This window comes from Lepidothrix coronata, unplaced genomic scaffold (genome assembly GCF_001604755.1).
Source record: "Lepidothrix coronata isolate B3197 unplaced genomic scaffold, Lepidothrix_coronata-1.0 Scaffold54, whole genome shotgun sequence".
Classification (NCBI taxonomy): domain Eukaryota; kingdom Metazoa; phylum Chordata; class Aves; order Passeriformes; family Pipridae; genus Lepidothrix; species Lepidothrix coronata.
Window position 1 is genome coordinate 225,542 of NW_016690234.1, and position 13,440 is coordinate 238,981.

The following is a 13,440-nucleotide window of genomic DNA, read 5'->3' on the forward strand; positions in this document are numbered from 1 at the left end:
CATGCATGGCACATTCTCCGTTTATTTATTTATTTATTTCTTCTTTTTTTTTTTTTTTTTTTTTTTTTTAATGTTTTTTTTTTTTTTTTTAATTTTTTTTTTTTTTTTTTTATTTTTTTTTTTTTTTTTTAAAAAAAAAACCAAAAGAACCAACAAAAAAATGAGCGTTATAAAGTGTGGGTGGGTGGAGGGGGGGGGGCTGCAGCGCCGTGGCCCTCCCCAGAGGAGGGGACAGGCTGGGGGCTGCTGGCCGTGGGATGGGCTCCCCGGCTCCCGTGCTCCTTTGCTTCATGCATGGCACATTCTCCGTTTATTTATTTATTTATTTCTTCTTTTTTTTTTTTTTTTTTTATTATTAATGTTCTTTTTTTTTTTTTTTTCAATTTTATTTTTTTAGCTTCAAACCTCCCAGTGAAAAATATTAAATATTCAAGGTAATAAAATAGATTATTATTTCTAGACTATATGTTCGGCCTGGCCCAAGGAGCGTCACCTGGGATACCCCTTGAAATAACCCCTAGACCACTGCATTGCAGGCAAGGCAAGGCACTTCCGCAGGTGATCCAGCTCGGCTTGCAGGCGTTCCCGCTCCGACACCATCTTCTGCTTCTGGGTCCTCAGCTCCTGTGGGCAGCCAGGGACAGGGAATGGTCAGAGGGCAGCAGGGAGTGCTCGTGCAGCAGTGGATGTGGGGTGCCTCGAGAATAGGGTGAGGGCACTGCAGGGGATGGGCAGTGCAAAGTTTGGGACACAGCAGGGGATGGGGCAGTGCAGGGAAGAGGCAGTGCAGGGATGGGCACTGCAGGGAATGGGAACCGCAGGGGATGGGGCAGTGCAGGGAAGGGGCAGTGCAGGGATGGGCACTGCAGGGTTTGGATACCGCAGGGATGGGCACTGCAGGGAATGGGAACTGCAGGGGATGGGGCAGTGCAGGGAAGGGGCAGTGCAGGGATGGGCACTGCAAAGGGATGGACACTGAAGGTAATGGTGCACTGCAGGGAAAAGGCACTGCAGGGATGAGTACTGTAGGGATTGGGCACTGCAGCGATTGGGATCCCTTGTGGAGTTCTGGACTTGCCTGGATGCCCCAAGGGGAATGTGGTTGCCTGTGGCATAGGGTGAGGGGAATAGGGTAGGGGGCACTACGAGGGATGGGGCACTTCAGGGAATGGGCACTGCAGCACTGCAGAGATGGGCACTGCAGGGATGGATGTGCTACAGGAGGATCGGGTGCCTCAGGGACGGGTCCCTCTCAGAAGCCCAGTGCCCAGGAGGATTGAGGACCCCGCAGAGGCCAGATGCCCAGGAGGACTGGGCAGCCCTCAGAGCCCAGGAGGACGGGGTGCCCGTGCCCACTCACCGCCATGCTGTGCGACAGCTGCTCCGCCGTCAGGCTCAGGCTGTAGTGCTGGGCCTCCAGCCGCCGGCACTGCGTCTGCAGCACTTGGCGCTCCAGGTTTTGTTCTGCAAGATCCAAGGGAGAGGGGCTGAGCACCGGCTCCTCTGGCTCCAGGCCTGGCACAGAGGATGCCAGCCCTGATCAAGGCTCTGCCCAGCCAGCAGTGATTGCCCCCAGCACCCCAGAGCATCCCCAGCCCCTGCACTGCCCACAGGGAACCTCTGGGTCCCGCTGGGAGGATGCTGGACAGCCGTGAATACACTGATTTTTCACATATAGATCACTTTTCACCAGTGCCTGTCACTTTCATGCTGCTCCTGCAGTGCTGGAGATCCACCAGTGCTTCCCCAGCCCATCCCAGCGAGAACCAGAGATGCCCCCGAGGGGAAACAGAGGCACAAAGTTGGGGTTTACCCTCCGTGGCCCACCCCGCCCCCCTACCTTCTATATGTTCCTGGTAAGCTTCAAAAATTGCCTCGATCCCTTGCCACTTGGGCCTGGGGTAGTCTTCCTCCTCTTCCTCCTCCTCCTCCTCCTCGTCCTCTTCCTCGGAGGCCGAGTCACGGGGCAGTGGGGGCAGTGCCCGGTGGGCCAGGGGCCCCTCGGCCGTGCCGTTGTGGGGGGGCCCGGCCAGGCGGGTGGACGCCTGGAGCTCTGGGATGTTGTAGTGGATGGAGGCGTCAAGCTTGTGGTTCTGCTCCGCCGTCAGCGCCGCCGTCCCCCCTGTGGGCAACCAGAGTCAGCCCCCTGCCCATTCCCTGCGCCCCCCAGTGCTGCCCTCCAAGAGGGATGCTCCTCTCAAGGCTTTAATTCCCTACCAGGACTTTTGGGGGGCTACAGCGTTTTTCATGGGGTTTCATCACTCCCCATGCACTGCAGTAGCTTTATTTATCTCACTCATTGAATTCAATGAGTTTGGGGGGGTTGGAGTTGGGTTATCCCAGCACCTTGTTGTCAGCTTCATAAATGAGCTCTGGGGATGCTCCAGCAACAAGGTTGCTGGTGACGAACCCTGGTGGTGGGACAACAAGGTGCTATAGCAGTGGCACCCAGCTAGCTTCCTACTTTTTTTTCTGAACATCAGGAAGAATTTACTGAAAGGGTTACTAAATACTGGAAAGGCCTGCCCAGGGAGGTGGTGGAGTCCCCATCCCTGGAGGTGTCCAAGGAACAACTGGAAATGGCACTCAGTGCTCTGGGCTGGGTGACAAGGTGGGGATCAGTCACAGGCTGGACTCAGTGATCTCAGAGACCTTTTCCAACCTCAGTGATCCTGGGATTTTGTGATCTGTGCTTCCCGTTACCTTTGTGCTTCTGCAATGCCTTCTGCGTGGACTGCAGCACTGACTCGTGGAACTGATGGGCAAACTCCTCGGCAATGAAGGGCTCCCAGGGCTTGCTCTTGCCGTTCATGCTGTGGGACAGTGGCACCGGGATGTCCTTGGGCAGGGGACCCCTGACATAGCTGAGGATGCTCAGTGCCTTCTTCCCGGGGTGCCCATCGCTCAGCCGGGGCTTCTCCGCCAGTGCAGTGCCCAACTCCTTGGCTCTCGGTAGGTCCTGGGGTCTCAGCTGGTCTAACCTGCCAGACTCCCCCGTCTTTGGCACCTCCGGCACGGAGACAGCAATGCCCACGGGTTTATCCGGATCCAGCAGCAGCGGCGGCACCGGTGGCTCTTTGGGAAGAGGAGGAGCAACAGCTGCAGTCAAGACTCCGTGTGCCCATCAAGGCAAAGTTGTGGCCCTCATCACAGCAGGAAGGGGATGCTCCCAGCCGGCCAAGAGCCAGGGAAGGACTTGGGGTGCTTACCAGTGGTCAGGGCATTAGGGCTGTCCCGCGGGGAGCTCTTCACCACCACAGCAGCCGGTGTGGTCTTCTGCTTCATGGCCTGGAGCATCTCCACCAGCTTCTCCTTGTCTGCGGCATGGGAAGCTGAGGTTTAGTGTAGCCTCTGCTCAGCAGAGCAAGCTCACGGGCCCAGGCAGGACCCCTCCATGGCACCCCCAAACCAGGGAGCGGGGCCCGGCCCCGGGCGTGCGCGGGGCATGGCTGTTACCTTTCCTCTTCTCGGCGCTGATGTGCGTGAGGTTGAAGATGGTGAGGAAGCGCTTCTTCTCCTCGAAGTTGGGGCTGTTGTTCATCTCGTCGGGGCTGTAGCGGGTGGAGAGCGGGAGGTGCGGGGAGGGCGTGCGGCGCTTGTTCTGCACCGTGGGCGGCGAAGGGCTCCGCTCCCGCAGCATCCGCCGGCGTTTGCGCCGCTTCTGGCTCAGCAGTTCCTCCTTCTGCTGCTGCGTGGTGAGGCCGAAGAGCTGCAGGAACTCCAGCTTCTGGGGCGACAAGGGGGAGAGCAGAGCAGGGTCATCCCCGGAACAATCCCCATCCTCATCTCCATCCTCATCCTCATCCCCATTCCCATCCTCATCTTCATTCCTGTTTCCATCCTCATCCTCATCCCTACCCTCATCCCCATTCCAATCCCTCTCCTCATCCCCATCCCCATTCTCATCTCCATTCCCTACCTCCATCGCCATCCCCATCCCTATCCCTAACCCTCCAGTGCCTCTGCAGGCAGCTGAAGATGGTGGCTTCAGCACAACACTGGGAGCTGGTGCTGAGGAGGGGCTGCTCCTCCAGAGAACATGGAGGGACGGGGGGACCAGGAGGGGACAGGAAGTGCCATCAGTACCTCAGAGGACGTGTCCAGCTTCAGCGGGGGCTGCTCGGCCACACAGCGGAGATGGGCCCGCACCTCCTCCTCATCGCTGTCGTCACAGGAGTCGTCCAGGTCGTAGTAGTACCCTGGGGATGGGGAGAGGCTGCCCTGAGACTGGGGACACCATAGGGACCTTCTGGGATCCCAGGAAATCTTCTGGAACTCATTGGGACCCCACTGGGGATGGGGGTGCATCAGGGTGCTGGTGCAGTGAGGTGGGATGCCAGGGAGGAGCAGTGGGGGTCCAGTGTGAGGCCCAGCAGGATGAGAGGTGCAACTCAATGGAGCCCTGTCCCCCCTCCAGCAGCCATGGGACCTTGGTGGGCATCGCCTGCCCCTGTGTCCCCGCTTGGCACCACTATGGGATGGGTGGCAAGGGGTCAATGGGGCAGGGCCAGGGGGAGGCTGTGGCTGAGCCCCACAACCCAATGGAGGGGGGAGAGCAACACCAGCCCCCCACAAGCACTCCATCTCCTCCTCACCACTGTTCTCCTTGCTCGCGCAGTCCTATTAATATTTAAAACCCACTTATTAGCCTCAGTTCATCATTTATTAATTGGGCACGTCTAGAGCGGAGGGTTTACCGAGCCGCTCGGATGCGGGAGTGGTGGCATCCCTGGGAGACCCCCCGGCCGCTCCCCCGTCACCAGGTCCTGGTGCCAGTGGCGGCATCCCCGGTCCCTCACCTTTCTCCCGGGCCTCCCGCCGCCGGCGCTCCTCCAGGTCCAGTTTGCTGACCAGCCTGCGGTGCTGCTGCACGAACTCGTCGTAGATGTACATGGGGTCCTGGGCGCGGGGCTGGGGGGGCCGGTAGGGCGAGCTGGGCTTGGTGGCCTCAGGGAAGGGGGTGGCCGGGGGTCTCTGCTGGCTCAGGATGCTCTGAGTGGACTTTTCCAGCTCAGCTAGGAAGGGGGTGTGGGTGAAGCCCCCGTGCTCTGGGGCACCGGGCTCCCGTCCCGGGGGATATTTCTCCAGAACATCCCTCTTCCTTGCCCCCTCCTCCAGCTTCTCGGGGCAGAAGACCCTCTCCACCTTCACCAGCGGGATGCCCTGACGGCTAGGCTCGAAGGGGGACGGGTGGCTGTGGAGGGCATGGGGCTCAGGGAGGCGCCGCGGGGGATCAGGGGGGTTCTCCATCAGCGAGACGGGGTTCCAGAGGGATGTGGTGACAGGGTGGTGCTGAGGTTTGGGGGAGATGAGTGGTGGGGGCCCACCGAAGTGCTGCCCTGGCTCCCGGCTGCTTGGCTCGTGGCGGCTTGATCCGGTCCTGCAGGGAGACGAAAGGACCGGAGAGGTGAGGAGCCAGCACTGCCACTGGAGAGCTGGCAGCACTCCAGCGCCAGGGGATTTTAGGGAAGAAATATGCCAGTTAGGGCTGCCCAGAAGGGTTTCTGCATGTGGGGCTGCCACACTTGTCCCCTCCTGTGCCACCAACCTGAGGGATGTCAGCAGAGTTAAGGCTGTGCATGGGAGGATTGGGCAGGGATGTGGCTGCATCTCCAGGGTGCCAGGCAGGAGACCCCAGGTTTGACCCCCACGTGGGGACAAGAGATCCACTAGTCCTGGCACAGCCCCGGTAGCCAGGGCAGTGCCCTGGTGCAGCCCTTCTCTGACAGCCAGAGCCGGAGCCAGCCCGTTAGCGGGATAAATATTTCATGTGCCCAAGCTGTGCATTTAACGCTTTTCCGCTCCAGCGCCCTGGAGCTCCGCACACGGAGCAGCGGGTTCAGCTCAGCCGCCATCGTGTCACCGCCTCCATCGTGTCACCGCCGGCGGAGAGCACCACCTGCCCTCTGAGATCAGTCCCTCTCCCTCCCCACTGGATGTGGGATAAGGATGGGAATGGAGCATCCCCGGCTGCAGGTGTTTCGGGGTGACCTTGCTGCCTCCTCTCCCATTGGGGTGGGAGGAGCGGATGGGGAAAGGAGCCTGCAGCGGGCACTCGCCTTTGTGCCGCCCCATGATCCGCTCCTTATTATCCTTGATGAGCCGCACTAATCCCCTGGATACCCAAAAATAACAAAGGGAGCAGGCGGCAGAGCTGGCTGGATGAGCCCGCACTGCTTAAGCGCTCAGCAACGGGGGTGAGCCAGCCCCTGTCAATCAACCAAGGGGTGCAGGCACGCTCTGCTGCCCCCCCAAACTGCCCAGGCTCGGCACAGGTGCCCCCTAAACGAGGCATCCCAGTGTCTGGCTCCGCTGCACGGGAAGGGGGGAGATGCAATTAGCGGTGCCGGTGGCTGGGCAGCACCTGGCCACTCGCCGCTGGCCCCCGGCCACCTCCCGGGCTCGTCGCCTGCCGCCGCGCAGATGTCGGGCACCGGGAATGCTGGATGCTGCCAGCACAGCCGGCCTGGCTGGCACCGCCTGGCAGGGACCTGCTGGTGCCAGCCTGGACACCATGGCTTTGGCTCACAGGGATGTGTGAGGAGCAAGGGGTGCAGCAGTGGGGTGATGGATACCTGGGAAGGGGGTAGAGCTACCTACAACTCTGTGGGTACAGCCATGGGTTAGGGGGGAAAACTTACAGATCATCATATCACAGCACCATGGAATGGTTCAGTGCTTTGCGATGACGGGACCTTAAATCTCATCTTATTCCACCCCCTGCCATGGGCAGGGACACCTTCCACTAGACCAGGTTGCTCCAAGCCCTGTCCAACCTGGCCTTGAACGCTTCCAGGGATGGGGCTTCTCTGGGCAACCTGTGCCAGAGCCTCACCACTCTGACAGGGAAGAATTTTTTCCCAATATCTAATCTAAACCTGCCCTCTTTCCATTTAAAGCCATTCCCCCTTGTCCTATCATTCCATACCCTTGTCCAGAGTCCCTCCCCAGTTTAAGATATGGATACTACAGCAAAGAAAGCTGCAACATGGGAAAACGCAGCTCAGTTTTAGGGGGAATCTCCATCCCTGGAGCAGGGCTGGCATCATCCCTACCTGGGATGCTCAGGCCGGTGCTCGGGCTCAGGCTGGCTTGGGACACGCCCCATGTCCAGGTGCTGCTCCAGTACTTGTTGCCGGAACTCCGAGACTTGGGACTGCCGATCCTCCTTCTCCTGGCGCAGCCGGCGCTGCCGGGCCAGCCACTTCTCCTCCTCGTTGGTGCGGTGGATGAGCAGCGCCGTGGCCGCACTGCTCCCTGGCAGTGGGAACACGCTGTGGTTGGGGATGAGGCTGGGAACTGGGTGGTGGGAGCCCGGTGGTGGGTGCAGGGGGTGCTGGATGGGCTTCGGCGTCGGCAGTACCGAGTCCTTGAGTTTGTCTGTGTTGGAAAAGGGGTGATGGAGAGTCAGGGCAGGGAAAGAGTGGGATACCCATGGGTGGCTATCAGGGAATTTGGGGGTGAGCACCCCTGTGGGCAGGAGGGATCCAGAGCTGTGGGGCTGGAGCTCAGCAAAGGGTGCTGCCCTCTCACAGCCAGCATGCACGGCACTGGGCAAGGTACCACCCAGACCGAGTCAGATGGCACAGGCACCGTGCTGCTGCTCCGAGCCACTGCAGCTGGGCTCTTGGCAAAGCAAGCTGGCAGCCAGGAGAGCCCAGCTCCATCCCCAGCCACCTCCCAGGGCCACCGACCGCCATGGCTTTGCCATCTGGAGGGGAGAGGGGACCAAGGCAAGCTGTGCCAAAGGCAGCAACTCATCCAGTGCCACCCATGGGGATGTTACCTGGTCTGCCGGGTGCCAGCGGCTCCACTGGTTTGCCCCGCTCCTCGGCCGGGTGCCCCCGCAGCCCGTGCAGCTCTGCCACGGGGAGGAAGGGCCCCTCCATGGCTTTCACCATGCTCAGCTCCTTCTCCCGGGCACGCTCCCGCTGCCTCTCCAGCTCCCGCTCCCGCTCCTTTTCCCGCTCGCGTTCCAGCTCCTTTTCACGTTCCCGCTCCCGTTCCCGCTCCTTCTCCCGCTCCCGGTCGGCTTCTCGCTCCCGCTCCTTCTCCCGCTCCCGTTCCCGTTCCCGCTCCCGCTGCCGCAGCTCTTCATCCATTTGCAGCCTGCAAAGAAAAGCCCATAAGAAAAGCACCAACCCCAAACATCCACTGGAGCACCCCAAACCCACCTCCAGATGCCTGTCACCATCCCCCAGAACACCCCCAAGCCCCACCCCGTGCCTGTCAGCATTCCCTGGAGCACTCCCAGATGTGCACATTTTCCCCAAAGCACCTCCAAACAACCCTTGGTCATCTGTCAGAATCCCCTGGAGCACCCTCAAACCACCCCCAGTCACTTGTCAGCATCCTCTGGAACACCCCCAAATCCCCAGCTTCCTGTCAGCATTCTCTGGAACACCCCAAAACCCCCAGCTGCCTCTCAGTGCCCCTGGAGCACCCCCAGCCAACCCCCAGACACCTGTCAGCATCCCCTGGAGCACCCCAAACCCACCCCTGGTCACCTATCAGCATCCCCTGGAGCACCTCAAAACCATCACCCCCACCCATCAGCCCTTCTGTACCTCTCGGCAGCGAGGCTGGAGATGCGCTCGGACTGGAGGGCGGAGAGGGAGGAGTGGGAGAGCTCGGGGGGGTACCGCACCCCCGAGAGGTGCAGGTGCATGGCCGAGGGGTGCAGGGGTGGCAGCGAGCCCGGCGCTGGCAGCGGGTAGAAGGGAGACCGCAGTGCCGACAGGCAGTAAGACTCGTCCATCCTGGGAAGACAGGGATGCTCAGCAGGGCCAAAGAACCCCCCAGTTCCCCACGTGGAAGCTGGATGGGGGCCGCCTTCTGCTGGGAGAAGGTGTTGAGAGAGCCTCAAAATGCCCCCCGGTGCAGCCCAAACATCCTTTGTGGATCACTCTCCCAGTTCCCCAGCCCACAAGGCTCCTCCTCCAGCATTTCCCTGGGATCCCGAGGTCCTGAGGTGCCCACCTGAAGGCAGGATGTGGGAAGGGGTGATGTGTAAGGTAGCTGGGGTGGTAGTAGGCGGCGGCGGTGGCCGGGTCGAGGCCGAGGGGCGGCAGGGAGGACATGCGGAGGTCCTCGGCCGTGTGGTAGGGACGGAAGCTCCGCAGGTAATCCTCGGTGACTGCGCTGGGAGGCACCACGTGGTGGACCGGCCGCTGCAGGCTGGGGGGGTAGGGAGATGGTCACCATTCCTGCCCCCCTGGGGAGATGTGACTCCCCAGGATGGGACAAGAGCTCGCAGGGGACACCTGCATCCTGCAACCCCCCACCCTCCATTCATTCCGACCAGACTCACTTGAGAGGTGGGAAGCGGGAGTCCTGGACCACGGAGCTGGGGGGCAGCCCGAAGGAGTAGGGTGTCCCCAGGAGGTGGGAGGGGACGGTGGGACCCCCTGCTTTCTCCTGTGTGAGTGGGGGCTCCGAGATGAGGCGCTCGCGGCCGGCGCTGCTGCTGCTGCCTCGTGACCCTGCTTCCTGCTGGAAGGCAAAGGGGCAGGAATGCCAAGGTGGGCATTAGGGGATGGCAGAGATCCCACAAGGATGGAGTGTCCCTGCTGTGTCCCTACCCAGAGACCCCCAGTGGGTTCCCAGTGTGCTCAGAGGGTTCCCTGATTGGCACCAGTTCCATCAGAGCATTCTCCTGCATCTAGGCTTTGGAAGTGCAGCTGGAGGGGTGTTAGGGTCTGGGGGGCTACACTAGGGGGGCATAAGTGGGAAAGGGGGTGCTGAAGCCTGAGAAGAGCTGAGGGCAGGACACCCATTACCTGCCTGGAGATTTATGGGCTGCTTTGTTCTCCAGAGCTATTAATCATCCGGGGAGGACACAGGCAGGGGAAATCCAGCCGGGCTTTGATAACAGCCATAACCCAGGGGTCAGCCTGGAATCCTCCCAGCTCCCCTCTGGCATCAACACCCCCACCCTGACATGGGGCCCCAGCCGTCTCCCATCAGCTCCCATCCCCAGTGCCAGGACGGTCTCTCCCTCCAGCTGTGGAGGCACCCCCCAGCAATGGGGACCACTTGGGGTGACAAGGGAGCCTGCATGGTCTGACACTTAAGGGGGGGCCCCCAGCAAGGCAAGGCTGGGTTTAAAATTGATTCTATTTCATTGCACCTTCTGTGTTTAGCAGCTCAGCAGGAGGATGGCAACACCCACAGCATCCCCCACCCTGTCCATCCCTCCCCGTCCCATCCCATCCCATCCCGCACCCCAGACCCTCCAGGGCAAGTCGCAGGTCCCCAGCCATTAGGGACAGCCCCAAGGTCACCACGGCCGGCACAAAGGGCGCCGTGTCCCCCCCTCCCCGCCACCTCTGCCGCCTGCACGGAGCAGGCTCATTGTGCGTGCCAGGCTCTGCTCCAATTACCTCCCGTCTCAGGGCGTCACGCTGCGAGCGCGGCTCTGCCACACAATAACCACGCTCGGTTACCCCCGCGCCGGGGAGAGGCGGCACGGGGGGGACACGGGGGGGACACGGGGGTGGGGAGCACCCGGACACCCCACACACCCCATTGAGCGCCCGGCGATCGAGTTCCATTTATTTTCCTCCCCCGCCCTCGGCGTTTTGCATCCCCTACCCTTGCCTCTCTCCGCTTTGTGGTTTAATTAGTCTTTCCAAGTGGCATAATCCCCCCGGGAATCTGCTTGTAGCATGCGGAGGAGAGGAGAACCACTAACGATGCTTCTTAATTAGTCGCTCCCCCCCTCCCCGCGCTTCCTTCTTCCTCGAGCTCCCCTCCGGATGGCAGCCCGGGGATGATGGCAGCCCAGGAATCATGGCAGCGCGGGGACATGGCAGCCCCGGTGACTACAGCAGCTCGGGGACACCACGGGGAGGAGAAGGGACATAGTGGGGGGCAGCCCTGTGATCCCTCAGGAGCAGCGCAGATCACAATCACACCCTCCAACCTTTGAGGGGGCTGGGCACCCAACAAACACAGCCATACCTGTCTGCCCTCGCTCCTCCAGACCCCGTTGACCGTCTTGGTTGGGGCGATGGTGACGACGGGCGGCGTGCTGGGCACGCTGTGCCCCCCCGGGGGCACGATGATGGGGCCCATGGGGCCACGTTTGGGGGTGCTGGCAGGGGAGCTGTGGTTGGTGGCTGGCGAGGAGACTGGGGACGACTCGCTGCTTAGTGAGGACCCTGAAATTAAATAAAAAATTAAAATGAGTTGGGAAAACACAGCAGTTAGCCAGATGAAAGCACCCTCCGAAAACGACAGAGCACTCCTGACAGGATGCCCCACTGCAGGGACCAGGGATGCTCGCAGGGTGGTCAGCATCCCACCAGATGCCCAGACTGGACCCTCATCCTCCCATCCTGGGGTTCCCAGGGAGCCTGTACCAAGGTAGGTTCCCACTGGTGCAAAAGCGCTTCACCCCACATAGTGGGATGGGTACCCTCTTTCTCCCTAATAGGGGCTTCCAATCCCACTAGTCTCATAAAGCCCCTTGGCACAAGTGACACCAATGAGATGACAACCCCAGATAGCCACATCTTCCCAAGCTGAACCCAAAGACTCCTTAATCCAGCTGCAAAAGTTTCTATGCACAAGCCAGGGTACCCGGAGACACTGGGATGGAGTGACTCCCCAAAACCCTTGAGCAAAGCTTTGGCCTTATTTGCATAATACATCTGTATTTTACATTATCCCCACCCCAGGGATGCTGGCCATATTTCCAAATGGAAAAATGGAAATGGAGTTAAAGCAGAAAGCGGGAAAAGCAGAGATGGAGCAGAAATACAAATTCCACATTAACCAGGGCACACGGTGCCTGGTGTCTGCTCCATGGAATGCTGTCCAATCCTCAAACCCAGCCAGGCGGCCTGGGGGGCTCTGACCCCCCAAACCCTGCTCCCTCCAGCCTGGAGTCTGGGTCAGGGGGAGGATTCTGGCATACCAGCAGGGATCAGCCTTTGGAGAGTGAGGAGTGGCCCATGGTCACCACAGGATGCCATCAGAGAGCTGACAGCGATGCTCCCTCTGGCACTGAGCCTGGCACTCAGAGTGGCCTTGGCTCCCCTGAGTGTGCAAGGTGTCTCCTCAACTTTCAGGTGTGCAAGCCCACTCCCCTGAGTGTGCATGCCAGCTCCTTGCCCTGTGGGCACACCAGCCAGCTCCCCCGAGAGTGCCAGCAGCTGCTCCCTCACCCTGTGACCCTGCAACCCACCTCCATCCCCTCGCCATCCTTGTGACAGTGGAACACCAGGAAGAAGCAAGGTCAGGAATGCCACAGGGAGGCAGGAGCATCCCCAGGCAGCAGGAAGGATGCTGGCTGGGAAGGATGCTCCAGAAGGATTCTCAGCGGGAAGGATGCTCGGCGGAGCAGAGGCCAAGCGGAGCATCCCACTGCCGGCCGCCCTCCTGTATTAATTATTCCTGAGTCGCTCCGAATCGCTTTCATTTGAAGAGCAGCAAGGCTGGGGGAAGGAGAAAGGCTGTCCCCGACAAAGGAGGCCGCCACACGGATTTGACACCCACTGAAGTCTATCTTGTCAGCGCAAGGCCAACAACAATTAGCAGCCTAATCCCCTCTGAGCTGGGAAGCCATTACTCACCACGCGATAGCGTTAACAATCAATACCATCACAATGAGCCCGGCAATTAATGAAGCTAAAGTCTTACTTCAGAACCTTAATTCTCGCTGTGTGGCTTTAAACGGGAGGGTTTGTGATCGTTATAATTAACTGGTGGTATTCAGCCAGGAGTTAGTCAATGAAACTAATCTGGATTGGAGATGACAAGAGGCACAGTGTGATGGTGTCACCTTTGTTTTCTGACCTCCCGCTTCCCGCTCCGTGATAGCAGATTAGCAGCCCGGGCTGACAGGCAAATGTAATTAACAGCTGAGACCCTGACGGAGAACAGTGAAAAAAGGAGGGAAGGGAGGGTGGAATAAAACCCACCCTGCGGACAGCCTGGGGCAGGACAAGACGCAGCAGCCCCCGGGCAGGCAGTGGCTTCGTGGGGCTTTGCTGGAAGGAGCCCCTGGGCAGGTGGCGGTTTCATGGGGCTTTGCTGGGATGGGGTCGGTTAGGATGAGCCCCAGCAGTTTGGGACGCTGTGGAACAGTGGGACATCCCTAACAGATGCCCCAGCAGAACTGTGAGTCCATAAAGCCAGAAAAAAGACAGTAATCTTGGGTGGATCTTGTTGGCATCACCCCATAGCTGGCAACTACTATGGCAAAGCATCTCCCACAGTGGGAAGGGAAGAGGGGTGAGTATCTCCTGTTGTGGGAAGTGGGTGAGGATTTTGGTGCAAAGCCATTAATTTCCTGGTGCTAAAAGCCATTGCATGGAGAAAAACCTCCTTCCCAGCACACCCCCAAACCCACACCAATTAAAAACCTCCAGGATGAGCCACTTGGGGCACCCAGATGGGCGAGGGCAGGGGGTTTTGCAAACAAACTATGTATGT

General features: G+C 59.9%; 1 protein-coding gene across 3 annotated transcripts in view; it reads right to left on the reverse strand.

Moving 5' to 3' along the window:
* Window positions 1-163: 163 nt before the first annotated feature.
* GSE1 (Gse1 coiled-coil protein) overlaps window positions 164-13,440 on the reverse strand; it is a 66,372-nt gene continuing 53,095 nt past the window's right edge. For 2 of the 3 annotated variants that reach the window (XM_017816341.1, XM_017816339.1), the window contains exons 3-16: window positions 10,963-11,162; window positions 9,311-9,492; window positions 8,980-9,177; window positions 8,568-8,759; window positions 7,787-8,109; window positions 7,056-7,380; window positions 4,800-5,380; window positions 4,087-4,199; window positions 3,457-3,727; window positions 3,210-3,332; window positions 2,704-3,075; window positions 1,841-2,122; window positions 1,361-1,464; window positions 164-624 (exon numbers count right to left, since the gene is read on the reverse strand). In XM_017816341.1, the coding sequence (XP_017671830.1) occupies window positions 490-624; window positions 1,361-1,464; window positions 1,841-2,122; window positions 2,704-3,075; window positions 3,210-3,332; window positions 3,457-3,727; window positions 4,087-4,199; window positions 4,800-5,380; window positions 7,056-7,380; window positions 7,787-8,109; window positions 8,568-8,759; window positions 8,980-9,177; window positions 9,311-9,492; window positions 10,963-11,162 (3,401 nt within the window). In that variant the 3' untranslated portion in view covers window positions 164-489. The remainder of the gene's footprint in view (window positions 625-1,360; window positions 1,465-1,840; window positions 2,123-2,703; window positions 3,076-3,209; window positions 3,333-3,456; window positions 3,728-4,086; window positions 4,200-4,799; window positions 5,381-7,055; window positions 7,381-7,786; window positions 8,110-8,567; window positions 8,760-8,979; window positions 9,178-9,310; window positions 9,493-10,962; window positions 11,163-13,440) is intronic. The other variant, XM_017816340.1, reaches the window with a different exon arrangement.